The sequence below is a fragment of the Columba livia genome, chromosome 8 (assembly GCF_036013475.1).
Source record: "Columba livia isolate bColLiv1 breed racing homer chromosome 8, bColLiv1.pat.W.v2, whole genome shotgun sequence".
Taxonomy (NCBI): domain Eukaryota; kingdom Metazoa; phylum Chordata; class Aves; order Columbiformes; family Columbidae; genus Columba; species Columba livia.
The window spans coordinates 20126952-20151218 of NC_088609.1; the positions used below are offsets into that span (position 1 = coordinate 20126952).

At 36.0% G+C, this 24267-nt stretch overlaps 1 protein-coding gene across 5 annotated transcripts in view; it reads left to right on the forward strand.

Annotated features, from left to right (window-relative positions):
- Window positions 1–24267, forward strand: part of VAV3 (vav guanine nucleotide exchange factor 3) — a 170561-nt gene that overhangs the window by 142708 nt on the left and 3586 nt on the right. For all 5 annotated transcript variants that reach the window (XM_065072455.1, XM_065072454.1, XM_065072456.1 and 2 more), the window contains 6 exons: window positions 4343–4408; window positions 8960–8994; window positions 10799–10915; window positions 11625–11712; window positions 15337–15466; window positions 23425–23576. In XM_065072455.1, the coding sequence (XP_064928527.1) occupies window positions 4343–4408; window positions 8960–8994; window positions 10799–10915; window positions 11625–11712; window positions 15337–15466; window positions 23425–23576 (588 nt within the window). The remainder of the gene's footprint in view (window positions 1–4342; window positions 4409–8959; window positions 8995–10798; window positions 10916–11624; window positions 11713–15336; window positions 15467–23424; window positions 23577–24267) is intronic.

Consider the following 24267-nt stretch of genomic DNA (forward strand, 5'->3'; position numbering starts at 1 on the left):
AGACTAGACATGTGCTGCTTGCCTGGCTGGTGCTTGGCTAACATCACTTGCAGAATGAAATAAGAAAACGAAAGGGTGCTGGGGGAAAAGAGAGTTGAAAACTTGGTGTTTTACATGGAAATTTCAGACCCTTTAACCAGAGCACTACTAGTTGTTTCAACTGTAGTAGTGTAGCTTTGAAGTAGCCATATTTTTATTATAGATGTGAATATTTTTTTCTTCTTCTGAGTTCTGTTTGAGTAAATTGGTCCCTGCTTACCCTGAGGTTAGAGGCTCTCAGTGGTGCCACAGTGCCTACTATAAGATATAATTCTAGTTTTACAGGTTTGCATTGCAATTACCCGCCATCCTCAGGCAATCATGTTTCTCAAGTATGCCAAAAGAATACAGATATTTCCTGGGCTGATCCCTTCCTTTTTCAAAACCAGCTTTTCTTTGATGCAAATTAAACCCATATCAAGTAATAGCTATTACAGATGTACTTTCTAATGCTTCAGTAGTTAGTAGTCCTGCTGTAAACAGCTAAAAGGCAGTAAGTATATTATACATATACTTATAAAACTGAAACATTGAGGAGGCAGCACTCTGAAAGTACCTTTTGAACATGTCTTTGCCTTTTGTTTTCTCATTTTGTTTGTAATTTTTTGTGTCTCCTTCCTCTCTTCTCCACACTTTGCAGTAAACAATATGAAAATGGGAGAAGGACTTTATTGATCCTGGATTTTAGTGATCCTGGAGTTCTAGTTCTATGCATGTCCAATGAAGCTAATGGGGATTGCATAGCTAAGTAACAAGCAGCGTTCTGGAAATACAGAGCAAATGTGTTAAATGGCTTCAGAAAGTCTCCCTCATTAAAACAGGTACAAGAGCCATGAATCAGCCTCTAGTCTGGCTGAGACTGTTGTTGAAAGAAATGGACTTAAGGGCTTCATTGGTCCTTACATATATGAATATGTATGCATATATTCACACACATACACGTAACATATTTTTTAATATAATCTAGAAATACAATGTAATAGTATATACATAATATATTTTTAAACTAATTCTGTCCAGTCCTTTGCTTCTCTTTTATAATGACCATAAGCCATTGCAGGGCAGTGTTCAAGGGAAATGCTTACTCCTGAAACAATAAGCAATTACCAAGCAGGAAGCATAAAGCAGAAAGAAATAATTAATAGAAGTGAAGTATGGTGGCATAATAATTTTGCTGCTGTTCATGAGTTGATGGATAGATCTTAAATTTTGAAATCATCATCTAAAAACAGGTCATGGTTTTGCGTATAATTACACCAAGCCTTGAAGAATTTAGCTAAGATTTCCAAATGTAAAGAAAATAACCTAGTTTCTGAAGGACATTATCAAATTATTCGTATGAGCTTATTATTGACAGAGCATTTTAAAGTGAGGGGTTTCCTTCAGCAATGTGTAATAAATAAAACCCTGTTCTGTTAAAGATTTGCATTTCTTTAACTAACAAAGCCATCTGCAGTTATCTCATGAGAAGCTTGCCTTCAGAAGACAAAGCCCTTCTTGGGTTGCCTCACTGCTTATTGCATTCATGGTATTGCTCAAAATGCAAAGTTTTGTAGTGGTCACAGTAACTGGGGATATTTTGTGTGATAAGAGATTCTGTCCATGTGACTTTACTGCTGCTTTTGCTTTGATCTTGATGAAGTATGCATCCATGCAATGTGTACTTCATTTATAGCCTCTCTGTGTCCCACTGCTGCACAGAACAGCATCTTCCAATAAGTGCTGATATCTAAGGAAATTATGGCATTTTTGCTTGGGTAGAGAGTATTTTTTAATTCTGTAGCTTTCATATGAGTCTGCCCACTGATGATGTAGTTTCTTACCACTTCAGTTCAATGAATGTTTAAATCAGTCTCCTCTGTATGATTATTTTTTGTTGCAAGTGCAATTGACTTGTTGCCTACAGAATACTTAAAGTGCGCGTGTATGTTACATGCAGCCTGTGGACTGCAGTTCAGTTTCCTTATTCTGCAAGTGTATAAATTATAATGTCTGCGTTGTGATACTGTAATGATTTAACCAGTACAGATCACAGTTAATCTCATAATCTTTGCTGCTCTACTGGGTTTTTAAGCTGTGATTCATATCACTGTGTACTGGTAGCAGTATCTAAGCCAGGCAGTATGATGCTGGCTCTATATGATATCCTCCCGTGGTCTGGTCTTTCTGTACGAGCTACAGTTTTTTCAGTGACTATAATGTGGCTTTATTTTCGTCTTCTTCATTTTTACTTGGGCTCATAGAACAACTCAGTTTGGTATAATTCAGTGCAGACTGAAGCATTTAAATGTCTGCAAATCAAAACTAGCTTGCGTACTGTAATAGATTTCGGGGTGTGCAAATACATTGCTGGAAAAACAGTAAGGGATAATCTTGTAAGTACTCAGACTGTATTTCCGACTTGCAGGAGGAAGCACTATAAACATTATGAAATGCTATTGAACAAATGAAATTATGTTCCTTTTTGCACTTTCAGAAGGTAACACAGAGGTCTGTCCCTGAGCTCATCATTGATCTTTGGCTGCTTTCTAGTTGTTGTGGACATATGTTGCATGATGTGTCATCTTGTTCAGCTTCTTCCATTTTATATCAATGTTTTTAATGAATAGCAATGGTGTGTGGGCACATACAAAACTGAAGTTCAGTTGTGTTCCTTCAAATGCTTTTTCTCATTTATATATTTTATTCAGTGGCTGGTTTTATTGACTGCATTACCGCTTTCTATTCAGATAAGAATAGTATTGTAAATAATATCACTTAGATGGGAAACTGTGTCAAAGCTCTGCTTATAAATTAAATCTGTACTTCAGAGGGATTAATGATTTGGGAGTAAATAGAATATATGTATGCAAAGGGTAACCTGTATTCAATCAGATAGTGGGAAAGAGGGCAAAGAAGCTTTGCTGACAGGTTCAGATCTGTAAGATTGTCACTTGTTTCCACATAGTTATTTTTTAAATATCATTGGCATTTGGCATACTCTGGCTTAGCTACTGCTTAACTGCTTTTCTCTCTCCTTTGCCTCCCCTGCACTTCTCTGTATATTTGGTGAAGTTGGTAAAGTATTAGGGTGCAATTACATATTTAGTATTACAGAAACAAAATGAACAAAAACCCCAAAGAAATTCCACATCTGTTTCTGAAGCATTTTTCCACTTTCAATTTTTTTATGTTGCAGGTATGCCATCAAAAATAAAAAATAAGTGTAATTTTCAATATGACAGTGCTTGTAAAGTGCTGATTCTCAATGTCATTTTCAAATGCTGAATGTAGTCTGTTTGCAGTCTGTATATTAAATTTAATGGAGGTTAGGGATTTATGTGCTTCTAAAAATCTGTTAAATGCAAACATTTGTTTGCCAAAATACACATTTTGATGCCCTCATTTTATGTATCTGTCATATAATGTTAGAAATGTTAGCTATGTGCTCTGTTCTGCTATGAAAAATGCGGTCACTGTGGTCACAGCCAGATGTTTACTAGCACTAGAAAGGTGGGGTTTTCTGCTGTTCTGCCTGGCTGAGGGACCATCCTTCATGAAAGCTGGGGGTGAGTTGTGAGCTGCTGAGGCATGGCTTTGACCTGATCGGGTCACTTTTGGCCCTTAGAAGCCCAGAGTAAATTGGTGGTCTTGCAACTTTGGGGCGGCAGTTGTGTTGCATCGAAGGCTCAGTTTAGGCTGTGCTGGATGCATTTCTGCTGCTGGACACCCAGTTGTGTATGTGGATCAACAATGTATATAGTAGGCAGAGATAATCTTTAATTCTCGTGCCTACCTGATTTCCAACTTTTTGCATCACTTATGGGAACCCTTAGCTGTAGAATTTTGTGTCTGAGCTGGCTGATGAATTATTAGCCATAAATTCACACTGAAGTTAGCATGATTTCTTGGGTGCTGCCGCTGCATTGTGGTATGCTCACATTGGGAATCTGTTATGCTGCATTGTGGCAACTCCCATGAGAGTGAGGCCAACTTGAAAGGAGACAATTAACACTAATGAAGGTATCAGACACTGGTAGACGTGGACGGAACTGGAAATCACAACCTGAGCTCTGAGCGCCCATCTTGCATCGCATCTCTCAAACCTCTCAGTTGTAACAGCTATAATTATTACTTAATTATATAAATTAAACACTCAGCCACAATAAAAACCACACAGCTCTTGAGTAACATTTTATTAGAACTGCATTTTATGTTAAAGACTCTTTGATATACTCTTGTTGTCCTAAATTCCTGTGCATGTGTATTATTATTTACTATTAATCCCAATTATGTCTCAAAAATGATTTTTTTTTTTTTCTAGGGCAGAAATCTGACAACAGGAGAACTTGGATTCTTTCCAAGTGATGCAGTAAAGCCCAGCCCATGTGTAAGTACAATTGTTTAATTCTGTTTGTCATCTTACTGAAAAACTGCCTAGTTCATACTCTCTCTTTATTAATCTTACCTTACAAAAATAATATTGTTTCTAGTTCGTGTTTTCGTGGTTTGTTCAATATTGCTTTAAATACAGCATTCTAATACTTTTGGTTATTGGAGGTAAACAGGATATGTCAAGGAAGCATGTTTGGGAAACAGATTTAACTTTTGGGAATATTAATAAATTGAACCATATAAAGAGTTTCCAGAGTACAGCACAAACACATTTTATGTGAAAGTGCACTTTCTTCTGTCCCCAGCAGTAAGGTGGGAATGCTGCAGTTCTAATCTATTCCTCAGTCGCTTTGAGTTAGAGAGAAGAATTACACCACAAGTAGTGAGTTTAAATATGCATAAAACTGGTATAAAGCTTTGGATTCAGTCTGCTTGATAAATTTTCTCCTTTCTATAGATTCTTCCCTGCCTTTATTTCACACAAGGATGTTCTCAATCTAGAAAAGTTCAGGGTTAACAATAAGAAAAATTATTTTATAATATGTACTGAAGAGTTTTCTATACAGATGTAATGAAGCATTAACATACTGTACGCTTGCTTCTTCATACTCTGCCCTCTACAGCTGCATCAGATTACTATATGTCCCTTTGCTGAGATTAATTGATGTAAACCCATAAAACCAGTGATGAATCATATTCCTTATTTTGCTTTAAGCCAGCTTCAACTTCTTTTAACTTGATTCACAACTGTTTGACTTACTGATAGATATACATGTGATCCTAAAGAATATAAATACATTAGTATATCTTGAGACATCTTTAGTACCTTATGTTTTCAGAATTTTGTTTGAAGAGAATACACAGATACACAGAATGTTCATAGGTACAAGGTATGTTAGACTGGATGAGAGAGCAGGTTTGGAATAAAGATGAAAATGTTATGTGAACCTAGGATTCTTCCCTTCATCCCGTTGCTTGTTGTAAAAGCTCTGGATTTCCTGTGCCATGGTGTCACTGTCCTGGACACAGGCAGTACCTTCTGTCGGATCCTGGAGCAGTCCAGTCAGTCATTGTGTAGTGTCACTGACAGCAACTTGTAGCAACATTCTAGGAACCACCACTCTACTCTAAGGCAGAGGAAGCAGGATATCCAAAGTTGGAAGAAAAACTACTGTGGTGTTGTGGAGACTCCTTTCTAGTGATAAAGCTTTCTGCTAAATTTAGAAATATACTATTTGGAGGAGTATTGCAAATAATACAGTTTTACAGAATGAATAAATATTATTCATGAAATGTTACCAACCGCTGTCATGATCAGAACAAAAAGATAAATTGATGCTTCACCACTGTTAACTTGGAAAGATGAAATATAAACATCTTATTATGATAAATGATGCAGTTAAAGATACTGAAACATCAATCAGGTTTTAAACATGCTGTAACTTTTACTGTTATTATTAAGTCTAACAGTTTTTACAGCCAGCAGATATAAAAATGCCCAGAAAAAGCATAAAATACATATATCAAAAGACTTAGGAATGAATATTGAATGAAAAACTGCTGAGCTCCAGAATATCTATATTCCAGACTTTTTACAGATGTACCTATAAACAATTTTTTCCTCTTTGCAATAAGTAGTATATGTCAGCAGACATTTTTTGCACCAAGTGAGTAATATCTGGTTCTTCCTAGCTTTCTTCCAGTTTTCTCATTTGTGTAGAGACATTGGATATGTAGCACAGTATGAGCCTATGGCTTCTGGAGTAACATTTTATTTTATTCTATTTCATGACTATGAATGACACTTGTTACTTATACATATATATATATATATATATATATGTCCATCCAAAATTAATGAAAAGGTCTACTCAATCTATTGTTTAACTGCTCTGAAGGATGGACTTAAACCATTGTTGTTTTTTTTTTATATCCTTTTTAATATGGTAGGATTACTTGACAAATTAAGAATGCTTTTTTTTTTTTTTAAAAACTATCCTTTCTTCTCCTGTTGCTGATAGAATGCATGTCATTTAATTAGTCTTATGGAGGATAATACAAATAATGAAATTAATACATAATGTATTATGGAAATACCTCACAACACGTAAAGAATCTGTAAGTGCCTGCTTGGCCTTGAAATGTTTCATTTGATCACTTCACTAAAACATTTATAATGAGAATTCTTTGTCAGCAAATTCATAACCTGTTAACTTTTTTCCGAGTCTCACCATTACAAGAAGCAGAGGTGCCCAAGCAACAGCATCAGTGACTGTGGGGTTCTGAAGTGCCACTGCTGCACCCAGGGGTGGCACCTCGCTGCATTAGGCCCCCTGCACTTCAAAGGGGTTTGCACACCATCAGCACTATAAATGCTAGTCTGAGAGCTCTTTGTCTACACTGTTTGGGAGTAATAAATTTCCATTTTTATCTCCAGAACTAGGCTAACTTAATGACTGTTTTAACACCTGCATAGATTTACTGTTCTGCAAGCTGAACATGTGACCTGGCTTTACAACAGAGAACTTTAACATGTTCCACACTAGGGTCTGCTTTGTTATGTAGAAAAAAAAAAAATCAGTTTGGGGCTGTCCTGTAAATTTCAGAATTTTATCATAAAAATCTTGGGTTGAGAGGCATTCAAGTAAATATTTATTTAGGTTTGAGTGACCTTTATATCAAAGGCAGTAAGCAGAGCTTTGTGAACTCTGCAAATTTTGGTTTATGGAAATGAATCTTAACAGTGGAGTGATGGAAGGTACATCTTAAGTGAATTTAAAGTTAGCCGAATCCCTGTCCTATCACAAAAATCTGAGCAGTTTTGTTTACTTCTGTGGAGAAAGAGAAATTAGGAGAGATACTAATTTAATTCCTTATCTATTTTTTTTTAAAGTTTTCTCAATAAAAAATGTTCTGAATTTATCTGAGAATATAAGTGCATTTGTGTAACTACGGGGTTGAGGCTTCTTAGCAAGAAAATGAGAGCCTTACAATGGTGAAATTGTACCAGTTCTTACTTGTTTCAATAAGTTTGCATTTTTGTGTTCCAGTAACTGTGCTTTTTGAGGTTACTACCACAAGAGGTTGGAAATATCATATTCCTCTGTATGCTCCATCAACTCAGACCATCTGCTGTCATCTAGTTTACAATATTCTGGTTCAATAATCACTTCATAGCTTCCTGTTCTGTTTTTTTCCATCCAAAAGCTGCCTGTTACTACCTGAGCAATACTACTAGGACATACCATAGTCTTTTGGACAGGTTAACACACAAATTTTTTGTTACTTGATTTTCACAACTTTAACTGCAGAATGCAGGGAGGTGGGGATTTTTGTGTTGGTTTGTTGTGTTCTGTGTTTTTTTTGGCATATTGTTTGTTCATGTTTTGCTTTTTTTTTTGTGTGTGTTGTTGTGGTTTGTTGTTGTTGTTTTTGGGTGTTTTTTGGTCCCATCACTGGAGTTCATTTCATGGCCAGGTTTATAGATTTGATAAGATATCTCTGTTGATAGTGAGATCAAGTTAGTGAAAGTGTAGTTGATGTCAGTTTCAATTAATTTAGGTTTGTAGGCCTGTATAATAATATCTTTGTGATTGATCTGTGTTTGCAAGTCTCTGCTGAAGACATTCCATGTATCATAAACTAAAAAGCGTGAGAAGAATGTTACTGTAATTTTTCCCTATTAGATTCCAGAAAATAATAAAACATTCTTTGGTTTTACTGGAAGAAAAAAAAAATTATGACGTTATATGACATTAGGTTATAAGTCTGTGGATTGTATGCTAAGCTTCTGCTAAAATAAATTTTTCAGCACTTCACTATTTTCACATGTTGTTTTAGAAGAGTAGGCTAATACCGAAATATCATACACCAGAAGGTCAAAATGCAGGGCTGATTTTCACGGGGATTGCTATACTGTGCATCTTGTGCATGTGTAAGCATTATCTATGTGTATGTTTATGTATACATAAAATGTCCATTTTGCAAACTGATTGTAGATTGCTTAATTTTTTGAAATTGAATTTGAGAATCAAATTCCGTGCATATTAAAATCTAGTACGAGTTAACCAAGTCTAATACAAAGGTGTGAATGATGCCATACAAGACAATTTATGGATTATCCTTAGCTCTCTCAGAAGATGATATGCTGTATTTCCTAGTAGACAGTCTTTCTAAGGCCATACACAAAGTGAATTTTATACATGTTACTGTAAATTTGTTGCATATTTTAATGATACTTTACAACAGTATGTAGCATTGGGCTATTTTATGTATGAAACTTGAACGTAGGCACTATCAGGAAAGCTTCTAACAGTTCTGTTAAGTTAAAAAAAAAATCTGTCACAGCAGTAAAGAATTGAAATGTTCTGTACTACTTTCAGAATGGTGTGGAATATTTGTCCCTTGTTGTAACTTCCTTCAGAAGAAAATAGACTTTCAGACTGATTAGATCTGCTTCTTATAACTTGTTTCATCTGGATATTGGCAATAGATCAATGCTATTTAACATGTGTTCTTCATTGTCTTGTATCTTTTCATGTCTTAGGTTCCTAAACCAGTAGACTACTCTTCACAACTCTGGTGAGTCCCTGTCTAGTCTTACAAGAAACTCTTTGAAAGAAGCAGTTGTAGAAAGACAACTGTGTTTATTACAATTTAATTTATATTGGTGTAACCTTTCTAGGCTTTTGAAGGAGGCATTGGGTAATGGTTTGGGGAAGCAATGCCATACGTTGCCTAAAAGAATTTCTGATGTAATAAAGTGCTTAATGATTTTGACATTTTTGTTTACAAGTCTGTAGCTGTGCAGCCTTAGCCCCAGAGGTCTGAAATAGAATAATAGAGATGCATATAATATGAAGTCTTATGAAGCGTGCAAGTAGGTCTTACATGTGAAGTGAATAAAGAGAAGGAATAATGTTAAATACATTTTGCCTCATGAAGAATACTGCATTTCCTTAAAAAAAAAAAAAAAAAAAAAAAGACTGTAGCAATATAAGAGGGCAATGTATTAAAACCACAACCACTGCTGGTCTGGGGCTTATGTAGTGTGTGCACTGTTTACCAGAATTCAGCTCACTTCTTGTAAAGACGTGGTGATTCTGAGAAAACAGAATGAGTGTCACTTTTGTTCTTTCACTGATTTTATAATGTGTCATTTACACATTAGTCCTGATTCCCTCTAGTTTGCCAAAAGTGAAATCAGACTCAGATCTAAACAGACATTGATTTTTTTTTTTTTAAAAACAAGCCAAATAGAATGTTTAATATATAAAATCATTATTTATATTAAAATCTAGCATTTGCTCTATTTATAATTTTGTTAGAATAAAGCATATCATTTGGATCAGTCTTTATCTTCTGAGGATTTGTAATACTTAACTAAAAATGACTTCAGGCTGTAACTTGCTGTAAAAAGTAATGTATTTTGTGGTAAACTTCAAAATGTGTGTTCTCTGCTGTGTTTCATAAAATAACTATTTTTTTGTTTAAAGCTCACTTCTAATTGGTAGTGACATATTAGTATGAGATTTTACATGGCAGTGGTCTGTGATGCTGAGTGCCTTGAGACTGCTTTCAAAAATGGTAAAATAGGCGTCCTTTCCCTGGAAGCTAGGTCACTTTCCTTATTTTACAGTTTAACATCTAGTTTTGCAAATAGCTGTCTGCTGACAGCCTCTCATGAAGTCCCACTCAAACCAGCAAGGCAGAGCAAGGGCACAAATCTGCCTATGCAGTCAGGCTGCAGAATCAGTGACTGAATCAGTGTTCAACTCTTCGTGTCAGCTCTTTCCAATTTGGACATAATCAGCTGATTTTATTTTTTTTCTTGTCTGTGTATGTGTAGTATACCCTTTACACTTTAGGCACTAGAGATTATGAATAATGATGAGACCAAATCAAACAGTGTGGTTGTATTAATAGCAAATTTTCCTATGGGCCTTTTTTTGACCCAATATACTCATGGTGGCAGATTCTTCACTTTGAGATAAATCCAACGGATCTCAGGGAGGTTCTAAAGTTCTGGGCCACTGTTTTATTGTTTCACTTGCAACACATGATTCAGAAAAAACATTTGGTTTTCTGAGCTATTCAGGCCAGTAGTTTTTCAGATAATGCTCAGGTTTGAGTACTTTCCTTAACGGGCATTGTGTTCAGCATGGGCACAAGTACTTTTCTAATCAAGAGTTTTCTCTCCCAGTGTAGAATTTTTTCATGCTTTATTCTTCCTTCAACGACCTAGAAGTGGTATTCAGTTGTAACTGATGTATTTTTTGAGTCTCCATCACATGCAGAATACTGGAGCTCTGCATTGCATATTTGATAGACTTTTCTTTGTAGTTTTGAAAAAATTATAGGCAATATTTATTGTTCTCTGTTACAGGTTTGCAGGAGCAATGGAAAGATTGCAAGCAGAGAGTGAACTTATTAACAGAGTAAATAGCACTTACCTGGTGCGGCACAGGACCAAAGAGTCAGGAGAATATGCAATTAGTATTAAGTAAGTGGAATAAGATCTCCTACAGAAAGTTTTCCTGTTCTTTTTTTATGTCTAGATAACATTTGAAATAAATAAGGAAAAAATAAAAATGTGCTTCGTTTAATATAATGATACAGAACTTTTAAGAGAATCAGCATAGGAAAACTGAAGTTGCTGACAAAAATACCCAGAATTTGTAGTAGGAAGGTAGTTATAGTTTTATAAGACTGGTGTAGTGACTGATTCTACAAAAACGATGGTCAGGTATGTTGGGTGAGAGTAAGCAAGTGTTTGGAGTGCAATGTGATCTGCTTCTCTGAAGTAAGATTGTTTCATTTACTTCAGTGAGAACTTGACAGAGCCCTTTGCATCTCAGACGTTTCAGTAAAATGTGGGTTCATAAATTCTGTGGATGCAAATTATCATGAGGGTCTTGTTTGCTTCCGTGTTCTTTATAAACATGAATATAAAAGTAAGAAATAGATGGGAATTCCCAATTAGAATGAGCAGTTAGTTGTGACTTTTTTTTTTTTCTGAATACAGATTACCTCTTTAGCTGTACTTTAATAAATATATTTGGTTAATTAGATGTCAACTTTGTTTTGGCACAGATATACATTTTGTCTTAAGAATTTATTTGTGTGGTGTTATTGGGGCATGTCCTCAGGTAATTATTGATTTTGTCTGATTAAAACCACATTTATATTCATAAGCTATTCATTGCCTACAGGTACAATAATGAAGTGAAACATATCAAGATTTTAACAAGAGATGGCTTTTTCCACATTGCAGAAAATAGAAAATTTAAAAATTTAATGGTAAGCATCGATTAGGTTTTTAACAATGTCCGATTTTCTATGTAACCATTGCTGTTAGTGAGAGCTCTGTTGGTTTGTGAAGTTGCAGAAGGCTGTGAGAGATTTTAATTGTGTCCATACCTGTTAATAGGATAGTTTTTATTTTTATGGTTTATATGCTAGGTAATGATAGCATGTGCTTAAAACTACATATTTATATTTAGGACTGGACTGTGTCCCTTGCAGCGATGTGGAAGAGGAGAGGAATACAGTAATGATCCCTAAAAGTAGTTAGGGAGGGTTCCTTCCCTGCCCAGCACATGTACACATGCGCTGCTGGACACAACGATGCCCATTGATGTGTAAGTTCAGAGGGAGAAGTACGTAGCATGCCATGTGTCACAGGGCCCAGAAGAGCTCAGGGGAGCTTGGTCTCCCTGGTCTTGGTGTACCAGGTAAAGAAGTGCAGCTAGAGAATGGGGCTGTCAAAACTGCTAGTAGCTCAAAAGTCCTTCTAGGAATATTAGTCATCTGGAGTCAATATCGACTAGTCTAGATTAAAGCAACTGTGTGTGGCTACTTGGAATTTATACTCCGTGCCAACAAACCACTCACTAGCGAACTCTAAACACACAAAACATAGGCTCTCTCATTAACTTTCCCTCCAACTATAGGCATAGTTCATCCCTGGAAATAAGAGTTTGATGCTATAACTGCTCAGATCAGTGAGTTTTCAATGTTATGTCAGATTTCTCTTGTACTTGGAAGAAATTCCTATTTTCATCCTTAACTTTGAAGAATTTTTGATAAGTTACTTTGCGCAGACAAGACTCAAGACTCATAAATACAAGGTGTCCAAATAAATTACCTTAGTGCATTTGTAAAATGTTACTGCTTAAGCATTTTCTGTTGCGTTGTTAAAGGAAGCTCATTCAATATATTATAGAGTGCAACCAAGTGGATTAAAAATTACACTGCAGCTTTCCTGCATGCATATCCAAGTACTCTAAAGCAAAAAAGGACAATACAAAACAAGAGTAGGGAGAAAAGCTTTAAAAGCAAGAAGCCTTAGAAATTATTTTAATTTAATCCCTGATACTCTGTCAAGCAAGAGCATCCAAGTGCTAAAAAATCAAGAAGAAATTTATGCTTTGCTTCACCCGATTTGAAATAAGTGCTCATTAGAATGAGGAGAACTTAAATTTCCAGATGAGGAATGCACCAAACTGTTTCCACACTCTGTCTTCATTTGACATTTAAAAAACAGTGAAGTGTTCAGTATTATGGCTGAGGACCCTGAGATCTTGTCATTGGTAGCAACAGAAATCATGGTGCTCCTCAACCATGTGAAGGAGCTGGCTGCTTAGTCTGCAATCACTGCAAATGATTCACTGGAAACTGGTGAGAACATGAGTGCTCTGGGGATCTTCACAAAGCAAGTGAGCTGGAGTTGCATTCCGCCAGGTATCTTCTTACGGTAATGATGCAGTTTCAAGCATTGATGCTGGTTTCAAAATAGAGCTGAATGATCAGAGATACAAGTATAGGACACAAACTTGGATAAAAAACCAAACAAGCAGAATATGCATTGTTTCAAAGAATTTAGAAGACAAAAAAAATTTCTAGGGTAAAAGCCTCATTGCAACCAGTTTAGACTTGCTAACATTCTACTAGGAAAACATCATTTCATAACATGGTTTTAGGATATTATATGACATCTGCCTCTGAGAGTTAAATAGACAAGTAAGTGATAATGTAAATACTGTTTGCATGTGCTGTGGAACAACTGCTTTGTTCTGGGTAGATACAAGAGATAAAGTAACAGCGTCTGGAAGAAGAGAGGAACAAAATTAGAGTAGAACTGGGTGCACATGAGAGACAAAGCCAGCAGCCATGGAAACCTAAAGTAGTGATCTGCAGTGACACAGTGTTCTGTGTTACATTGGAGGTAACAGAAGTAGAACAGCTCTGGTACATGGTGTTCACAGTACCTTTGAAAGACTTTCACAAGAGTAGTTAAAATGTGCTGAGTGGGTAAAGCAGGTCAAGGTGCAGGGAAATGTCAGCTCTGCTGCTGATGTGATTCATGGTGATGTGACAGACTCCTGTGGAGCCCCATCCATACTGACATGGGCTACGTACCTTAGTTGTCTGTTTGTAAGCTTGCTACTGTGATTTGTGCAATGAATGTTTTAGAGGCCAGTTGTATGTTGACTGGTTTCGTGGAAGAATAGTATTAAAAAGTAAGCTTTTAAAAGCAAATGAATCTTTGTGACACAAAGCACTTTTTTTTTTTTTTTTTTAAATTTTGCCGTTAACTAAAATCTGTCTAGTTGAAATTCTTATTATACTTACCAAACAGCATAATTCTTATGAACTCATGTGGTGCAAAAAGTTAACAGAAGTTTGATACTAGTTATTTTTCCATTTATCCAGAAATGGTACTTTGAATGCTGCTTACTTAAAAATCAGCCTCTCTGTTGCCTTGGTAATTTTAATGACTGGGTACTCATTGTTGATATGTGACAGAAAATTTGGTTGACATTGTAGTTTGGGTTTGAACACAATACTATTTCCTAATTTTGACCTATGCTTGGCTTGGTTAACTTTGATTTTGGAAATCTAAGTGTAAGTAGAATTGAAAGACTGAGTTACTGGTGTGAGTGGTTTACAGTAAATACTTTGCTTTGTACTTGCATTTCTGAAGAGTGAACTCTGGCAGTTGAAGTATCATTAATCAAATGATGTATGTTTCCTTTGATTTGTCTGGTCACTTTCAATCTTATTCTAGGCTCTATGTACAAACTATGAGATATTTACATTATAGAGGCTAATTCAAATGTAAGAGACAATGACAGGGGTTGACAATAGAAAGGAATAACACGAGCTGTCAGTATTTTGATGGGTGTTGCCTTGTGTTGAATAGAAACTAAAGAAATTATTTCCTTGGCTACATAAACTATTTGAGCCAGTTTTTTATGTTTTCATATATATGTGTGTGCATATATATAATTTGTCCCTGTATGTGTGTGTGCATATGTATGTTTACATAAATGCACACATATACAAATAGACAATTTTTTTTTATTGGACCCAAGGAGAAGTGCTGGATTTTTCAGTCAGTGTGCACTATTTGTCACCCCGCACCTCCAATTGTAATGGTAGAGCCTTGAAAGTTTTGCATGGTCTGTGTATCTGCTCATTAAGTTGCTGTTGCCTTACATGCTAATATGCAAGCCTCATGCTTTATTTTGGATCTGTTTACTTACAAATGCACGTATGGATAAACATCACTTATCATTGCAAAATAAATTTGAGAAAACAGAGACAATTACTGTTATATACTTAACAAGCAGCTGATCCTGCCTTCTGCCTGACTTCAGAAAAGCGAATACATGCTCAGCCTGTCTCAAAGGAGCAATGGGTGCTGATTCTGGCAATAAATCCTGAAAAGCCAGTCAAGTGGCAGCGTAAAAGCAGTCATTATTTATGATGCTTGATTTTTTTAAAAAATAAACATGTACTGTGAGATGTTGTTTTATAAAGTAAGGTCACTTGTGATAAAACTATCAAGGACTGTACACCAGAATGTTGAAAAGGAAGTGATTTCAGTTTCCAGTGACAGTGTCTTTTCCTTTCTGAAAGGAACTTGTGGAATATTATAAGCACCACTCTCTCAAAGAAGGCTTTCGAAGTTTGGATACTACTCTTCAATTTCCGTACAAAGAATCTGAAAACTCAGTGGGACAAAGGAGTAACAGAGCGGGTGGCAACGGTGTGTATTATACAATTTTGTATATTATTTTCTGTCATATAAATATTAAAAGGACAAGGTATTTTGAACATCTTCATTTTCCATTTTTGACATATAACCAATTAATATGGTAATGCTTTTAGCTAGGATTTTTTTGAAGCCAAGCAGATTCAGATGTGCCAGGGGTTTATAAACATGTCTAGCAAGTTTGTCTTGCTGTCAAACTAAAAACCTCCTCCCTGATATTCGGAAATCTATTAGGCATGCTGATGAGAGATTAAACTGCATCCTGCCTAGTTTTTTCAGACATTTGCATACATGCAGCCACAAGTGTTAATAATATGTGACAATTTCTAATCCTTAAAAAGGGATTTAAATAAATCAGTCTTGTAGTGTAGCCATATCATGTAGGATCTCAGTAATACCACATACATTTCTCAAAAAAAACCCCACATTAGATTTACTGTATGTATCAATTATTTTTATGCCTGTCTTTTAACCTTAACTGTTTACTACATGCTTCTAAGCTTCTGAAAGTTAATGAACTACTGTACAATGTAAATAGCAATTTAAAAGTTTTGAAGTTTAGCAATAAACTGAAAAGATTCACAATGCATGTGGTATCCTTTATTTAACCTATTACAACTTAAGTGGAAGTTAGCATGATTTTTAGGACACATAAAAGTTCAATGTTAATGAGAAAAACTACCACATGGCTGGTCTCTGGAAAGTATATGATGTTTGTGTCCAAGAGCAAATATTAGATTTGTGGTTCTGCAGACTTTATCTTTGTACTGCAACAGATGATAAGAGGAAAATAAAAATGAATGGGGATTTTAACAATATGAAGACTGCTGTGAAAGACCCTAGAGTCCAGTCTAGTTTTCGTGATGATGAAGCTGGCTGGGTTACTTTCATTTGCTGTGTTTGTGAGCTTGTGTTTACTTGCTTGCCTCTGTTCCTTAACATTTCTATAACTTTGGAGACTTTTTTCCTCCCCTAATTAAAGTGAAGATAATTTAGGACAGATGATTGTAAGAAACCAGTATGTGTCTGTGCATTTCATTTGCTCTGTCTCTACCCCCTAGTTCCTCTTTATTCCTTCAATTTCTGTTTTCTTTCACTGCTTCCCAGGACCTCTGTATATTCTCTCTTCTTTGTGAATTTCTGTCCCATCCTTTCTTCTCCCTCTAGCTTGCAATCTCCCTTTGCTTCTCTCTTCCTCTTGTCATCTCTTGTCCTTTCCTTGTGCACTGCTTACTTTACTTTGCATTTGTTTTGATTATTATTGATTGTGAGCAGAGCCCATTTGTTTTCTTTCCTTTCTTAGGCCAGTTTGAATGTATCTATATTGTCCATCTGTGCTTATTAGTCTGCAAGAGCATTAGCTCAATTGTTTCAAGCTTTATAGGATACAAGACTTCTGGTACATCCTCATTACCTCAGTCCACATACAAAAGAAAACATCTCCTTTAACAAGATCTTTTAGGCAGTATATGGAAGAGCAAGAGAAATGAGTATGGGATGCTCTCATTTTAGTCAAGGGGATGAGAAAGTGCATCTCTGCTACAGAAAATACCAGCCATATAATGTTACAAACTGTGCTGGTGGGAAATAGCAGGTTTTGTCCTTGGCCAAACTGATATTAATAATAGTTAAAAAAAAACCCTCTGAATTCTCAGGGTCCTAGTATAAAATCTAATAGATTTCCAAAATTCTGCTAGCCTACCTGGATAGACTCTGGATGACACGTTGATTTAGGGGATTGAACAGTTTTCTTGTAAGTATTAGCATGTTCCTGAGTATGTACTTTGTTTGGCTTTTTTTTCTCTTTTTAAGCAAAATGTCCATGATTAACAGCCCATCTGTGAGTCATGCTGCTCAGTTTTAAAGCTATCTTGTTAGTTTTTACTAAGTTGATGTTGAAATATCTATTATATCTAGGCTGTGTGAACCCTGCTGGGCTTGGAAAGAAGTTGGTAAACTTAAGGCTGTAGTATTGTTTAGTAGAGGAAGCAAATAAGTCATGGGGCAGTGACTGGACATTGAGTTTACTTCACAGCCCTCGGTTAGAGCTGCCACACAGCTGGTTGTTCACCTCTTCCCGCTTGAACTGAGTGCAAGAAAAGCTGTTGTTGAAAGGAAGCCAGACAAGTCAGCTGAAGAGGGAGAATGGCACTTTCCTGTGTTTTTTGTGGTTTGTTGTGTGGCGGTAGGTGTGGGGTATCCCTAATAATGGGTGTGTGACTGGTCTTCCCGGGCTCAAGGAATTCTTTGATATGCATGAATTCCTGCATTTGTACTGTTAAGAGGTGGGGTGCACAAAATTAAAGAAGAAAAAAATAAATCTGTTAAATCTGAAAATATTTGGAAGAGTCTGCAGTTTAGATTTGCTTCTCTGAAACCCTGAATGGGTGTCTTCTTTCTACTTTACTCTTTGAAAAATGCAATTGTTAAAATTAAATTACAGATCCAAATTTTCTAGTTATAGTCAATTTCCTTCCAGACATCCTTAGTAGGGAACCTTAGTTTCCTTATTATCAATGAATTATATAGTTAAAAAACTATTATTTAAGTCTTGTGCCAATATTTCAATGTTCTTTTGCTTTTCTCTTTTTCTCTTTCTTTCTCTAAGCCCCTTTGTTCTGTGGGTTTTCTTTTGTAACTCCTCCAGACTACAGCTTTGTTCCCCCTTCCTCCACTCCTTTCTGGTCAGGTACTGCTTTACTGCTTTTATATTTCTGCTAAATTTGCTTCTGTTGTTTCTGTGTGTAGTGGCCAAGGGAAGGGACGAATCTAATACTTCAGTTCTCTGACTCCAAAAACTGAGTTATTACATGATATTCTTGGAGTTTAACAAAAATCAAGCTCTTAAACTTTCCAAAAAGTTTCTATTACAATTAGAAGTTTGAGTAGGTTTTACCAAAGCTCAGTAGTCGCAGCAGATTCAATCAGTAACCACTTGACCATTAATTTGCTATGTAGTTCACATCTATGAACTCCATATATTTTAATGTGTTGGTTCAAGTGCACAAACCTAAAATTTCACTGACCATATACAAAGAACATATTCGTCCCATCCCTGCAGCAAACCATGCTGCAGCAGCATCTTAGAATACAGCAGTTTTTTTTTGTAGAAAATGCTTTCTTTAAATTCTGCTTTAACATTGTCGATTAATTTTACACATCTGTTTTCTAGATATGGTTTTATTTATTCTCATTTCACCATCTCTGGCTTTAATAAATGCAAACATTTTAAAATAAGAGACTGCATAAAAATGCTTAAAGTAGTCACAGTGGTAGTCTCAATTAGTGCATCAGTATGGCTATGACATGCTCTGGTCTTTAAGACCTAGTTATCAAAGAAGTGAGCTGCACCGCTGGACAATTCAAGATTTTGCTAGTAGGAAGGCAAATGCCTTCGAGGAGCTGGAAGGAGCTACTACTGTTGAACACAGTGTTTACTCAGATGACACTGATGCACCTCTGTGTGCAGGGGATGGAGGACTCGGTCTAGGTTGTGCAAATCAAGACCGAGGCTGGCTTTGCACCAGGGAAAGAGAGGGGTCTGGCATGCACAAACGTGGATGTGTCATTACTAAGATCTGACTAGGGTATCTGAGTAGGCGGTGTGTTTTACACCTGCCCACAGAGGCCATTCAAATGAGATGGATTCTTAAGGCTTTTCATGGTTTTTAGAGGGGAAAAGGATGTTGATAGCAGCGTGGTAGTAGAATGGCGAGTGTACTCACTTGTGCCGAGAGTGTCTCTGAGCCTTCCCTCGATTCAGGCCAGGGATTTCAATCTCAGTGTCCTATACTTCTCTTGAATGTTCTGCCTCTCAGCTGTTCATTGTTTTGGAGTCTATTCCTTCCATTTCCACCTTACTTATAAATTTGGGGGTGGAGAGGGGGCACGGATACTTTTGCTTCCTTTCAGTAGTCTTGACATTGGCTGTGAATCCAAGCTTTAAGACACTCTTCCAGTCGCTTCCAGTTGACATTTACTTATATAAAGGGACACATCTGTAGAAAAGATGAACAGAAAGTCTTTCTGGTGTTACCATGTACCCAGTGGTCATGACATTCAGCTGGAATGTCTCAAGTACTTGCCTCATTTGAATTGGAGAACACAAAGGAGTTAAGTTTTGACCCTTTATTGTAGGTAAATACTGTGAGCTTCTATCCTTTTGGGCAAGGTTAGAACATGACCTATTTCATTCATGCATGCAGTGCTTGGTCGTAAACTCTGTTCTTACTGGAACTGGTATTTGTTTCATGGAAACAAAATTCTGAAGTGACCTGCAGTGATAGAACCGCAATCAAGATTCAGAGTTACATTAAGCCTTATTGCACGTTCCCTATATTCCCATATATAGTTTCAACAAATTATAAATATATTCCTTTTTTTCCTATGAAAAACTTTTTAAAAATAGCCAAACAATTTGCTTACATTAGATGAACAAATACTTATTGCATGATATTACAAGTATTTTTTTCAGAGTTATCTACAGAGCTGGCTTAGTTCTGATGTGGAAGTTGGTAACACAGGAGAAGGGTTAAGCCAGCTACTGAGAACTACTGGTGGTGTTTGTGTAATAGAACTGAGGTTTAGTTCAAACATTCATTGCTTCACAGAGCATGGAAACTAATACACAAGAACAACCCTTAGGGGATAGGGCTTCAGAATTACGTGGAGGCTATACCACAATGAGAGAGAAACAACCACCCATAGCTTTTATAATGCTACATTGACCCTCACGACATTTAAGCACAGGCAGAAACATGAGCGAGACCAGCCTGCCATGATCATATGGAGAGTCTTTTATTTGCATCCGAGTTCCTTCATCAGTGGCCCAAACTAGGACTGCGATTTGTTTGCAGCACATCTGTCTCGCTGTCAATGAGAAACTTTCTCAACATACTCAAGTGTGGATCAAGACTGACTGTAGTTCCCTGTCTTTTCTTCTGTTTGCAGAAGGAAAGGGCAGGTTAAGAAAAAAAAAAGTGTATTTTTCTTATTCACACATGTACCTTTTATTTACTTCTCTCGGGCTTCTCAGTCTGTTTCCTGTTAATCCTCTGAGTATCTCCCTCCTAATACACTTTTTTTTTTTATTAATTTCTGCTTTCTCAGTAGATTATTTTCTTTTTTATTGCTTTTTATTTTTTTCTCTTCTTTAATTTCTCATTCACATTTTTCTGATGGCCACTTTTTTCATTCCATCTCTGCTGTTAATCCCATTCTCTCTCTCCTTCCACATTCTCCCTCTAGCTATCTTCTTTCTCTCCTTCACTCAGTGTTTTCTGTGTTGCGTCTGTACAGATGTCCTTTCCACATGCTGTCTTCCCTCAAATATCATTCATTTCATTCATCTGATTTGGAATTCAGGGTTCATGGTCTCTACTCAAGTTGTTTTTGTGACTGTGTCACCAGAGAGATATGGCTAATATTTTTTCCAAAATTAGCACCGTCATTTTCCTTTATTCCATCAGTCATCTGTCTTGGATTTATATATTTCCTATCATGAGCATCACTTTTATTTGAAAATATAGATGCTGGATTCTAAATTAATCTAACTTCTGCTACTTTCTGCTGCAAGACTTTGGGAGATATATGGTTTTGATTTCTCTTGCTTACTTCTCCTTTTTCTCTTTGGCCTTACAACTTGAAAAAGAGTTAAAAGTCTTGCTTTACCCCAGATTTGCCCCTCTTTTCTATCCTGGTTTTCCTCAATATTTTCCCTCTTGCATTTCTTCCCTCCTTAGTTCTTTTCCCAATTTTGTTCATCTTTGCCTTGTGTAATCTTCCTCCTTGGCCCTCTATCTCCTTTCTAGAATCTGAAATGACACAGTGATACCCTGGTCCTCAGAATCACTCCTCCTATCCTGCAAAGCTTCCCCTAATCTGCCAGTGATGTTGCACTGACCCTACGGACATAACTGCTCTTCTTGTTATGTGTGGTGTGTTTGTGGTTTTGTTTTTGGTGTGGGGTTTGGTTTTGTTTTGTTTTGTTTTTTCTTTCTTGCTTTCTCTAAAACAATTGCTGCCCATGATGTGCTCTTTCCCTGAAAAACTGATTACCAAAATCCTGATAAGGTACAGGACATAACATTTATGTAAGGATCCAAATGAGTAGTGTCTACACCTGACTTGCTTAAAGGGGAAAAATATGTTTGAACTTTAATATAGTTACTATATCACGTAGATTCTAATGACAACTTCATATTATAAATATAAGCATTAAATTGGGATAGTTTTTCTCTTTCATATGGCATCCTGTATTGAGAATTTGATAAGCATACCCTGCATAAGCACTCTGAAATGTTGGCCTAAAGTTTGGCATGATATAAAAGAGGGTATAATCTGTTGCCGAAACAGTTTTTTAGCCATTCCTTTTTTGTGATATATGTAATAATAATTTAAACATAGTATTCATTGTTATTTTTAAATATTTTTTTTGTATTGTCTCTGTAAGCTAAAAAAATATTTGAAATATAGTGATTTTCATATATTTAATACTATTATGCAAAAGTCTGTGTTTCTATGAACTGTCCCCAGTAGGGTCAGAAGAAATCTTAAATATGAGCAGAGCTGAAAATGTAAAGATTTTCTATCTTATTTGCCATGTTTTGTGTTCCTGACTTAAAGGCAACTAGTTATGATATTGTTGAAGGCAATGGTAAAACTAGAATCTTAATGGTATTTTCTAAAGATGATTGTGAATTTCTAAGAAATTGGAAACGATTCTGAAAAAAAAAGAAATTATAATATGTACATTGTATCAAGTCAACCATCATGATCTTCTCAAATCTTTTCAGAAGGAAGCTTACTTGTGCTTGTAGATTCCTGTCTGCAGTGACTTGTATAGTAAAACAACTGCAAAAGAAAATGGCATTAAATGAAAAATCAAAAAAGAATGCTTTGACCAAATAATCCAACTGGAATAAATTGATAGAGTACTAGTTTTTTCCAAACTGCTCAGATCAAAGGCCTTTATTTCTTAGGTGTCATGCCCACTTTCCTCTCATTGGAAGAGTCCAGGATTTCTTTTGCAAGTTTGGATATCCTGCATCAGGGTTAAAAACATAATTTCCTATAAATTGTTTGGGAGAAAGGGACTAATTTTTGAAATGAGGCTTTTTTCACGTTTTCTTTTTAAAAGATATTTAACAACTTTTTATTGCTTAAAATATTTGGACTTTACATTTGCAAAATGCTTGCGTCCTGATATAGCTTAATATTTTTAACTATTAATTTCACTGAAGCTTAGGAAAAAATTTGTAAGGATTTTTTTCTTCATGAGAAGTTTTGTAGAACAAATTCACTGGTGATTTACAGAAAAAACTCCTAAAATTAGTAGATTTATATCAACTAATGTTCATGCAGATTGTAACAAATGATCCATACAAATTTCCTGTGGAAACTTTTAACTTGTTTTTTGCCCATGCTGGTGTTAGCTTCCAATTTTAAGTGCATTAATATTTAACTTGGGAGTTGTTTTTCAAAGAACAGGACCTTATTCTGTTCGTTTTGCTTCATTAGAGGTTTAAAGTTAAATCAACTGTAAATGCTAATAGAAAGAAACCAGTGACCTGTAAAATATGTTGATACATGTACCTGGCAACAAGTTTTGTTATGAACCACAAACATATAATAATTGCAAATGTATTTAGGAATTTTGGGGTGAGAGGTATTTTATTTACAGTTTATTTAGTTTTACTCTTTTCTGAGAATAAAAATAACTGTTTAAAAAAAAAAAAAATATCACATAAACTCTCTTAAACTTTTACACCATTCACCTATGTTTAAACCTTCCTGATATGTGTAGTGCAGGTGCTTTCACATATGCATAAAATTAATGCAACTGTATGTTGTTATGAAATCATTGTTTTATATTTTACATTACTGCTATTTACATTACTTTAGGAGCCTTCAGTTAACAAACCCCAATAATGCAAACATCTGTCTCATTTCAGTGCTAAGCCCGAAGGTGATTGGCATTGCCATAGCCAGGTATGACTTCTGTGCAAGAGACATGAGAGAACTGTCCTTACTGAAAGGGGATGTTGTGAAAATTTATACAAAGATGAGTGCAAATGGCTGGTGGAGAGGTGAAGTAAATGGAAGGGTAAGGATGTAATTTTTCTTTGTCTCATTTCTACCTTCACTGACAGTGACTTTGTAAAAAAAATAACGTGTGTTCCTATGTCATAAACCATCTTTATATGTTGAAATTCACAAGATACAGCATGTTCTCATCTGTGTTTCAGAGGAGCCAGGCAGAATTCTTGCCAGGCAGCTTTCCCAGCACCTACATTAATTGGTTATTTAATGTGACCTGCCAGGCTGAATATTCGGGCAAGATTATATGGTTGGAAAATAACCAGGATTAAAAGTACAGCTACAGCTGAACTTTCTTGAACTGTGTTGCACCCATGTATTTGGGGTCAAAAGCTCAGGTTCCTGGTGCCATGGAAGCCTGTTTAGCAGTTTAACACAGAATGATTTTCACACCTATATGCCAGACATTTTTAATAGGAGGCTGCTGCTTTGATCTCTAAAAAGGTGGCTCGTATGAAATGGCACATATAGCAGGGATTTTTACAAATTCACTTCACATTGCACTCTGAGACTTGCATGGAAGTCAAGTTTCAGTTTTGACCTATAGCAGCTATATTGTTTCAATATTAGTATACTGCTCTTTAATGCAGATTAATCAGAAGTGCTTGAGGCTACTGTTTCCATATCTAAAGGAGCTGCAGGGTCAAAGAATGTGAAGTGGAAGAAAGATTGGCTGGGGGCTGGAAAAGAAAGTTGCA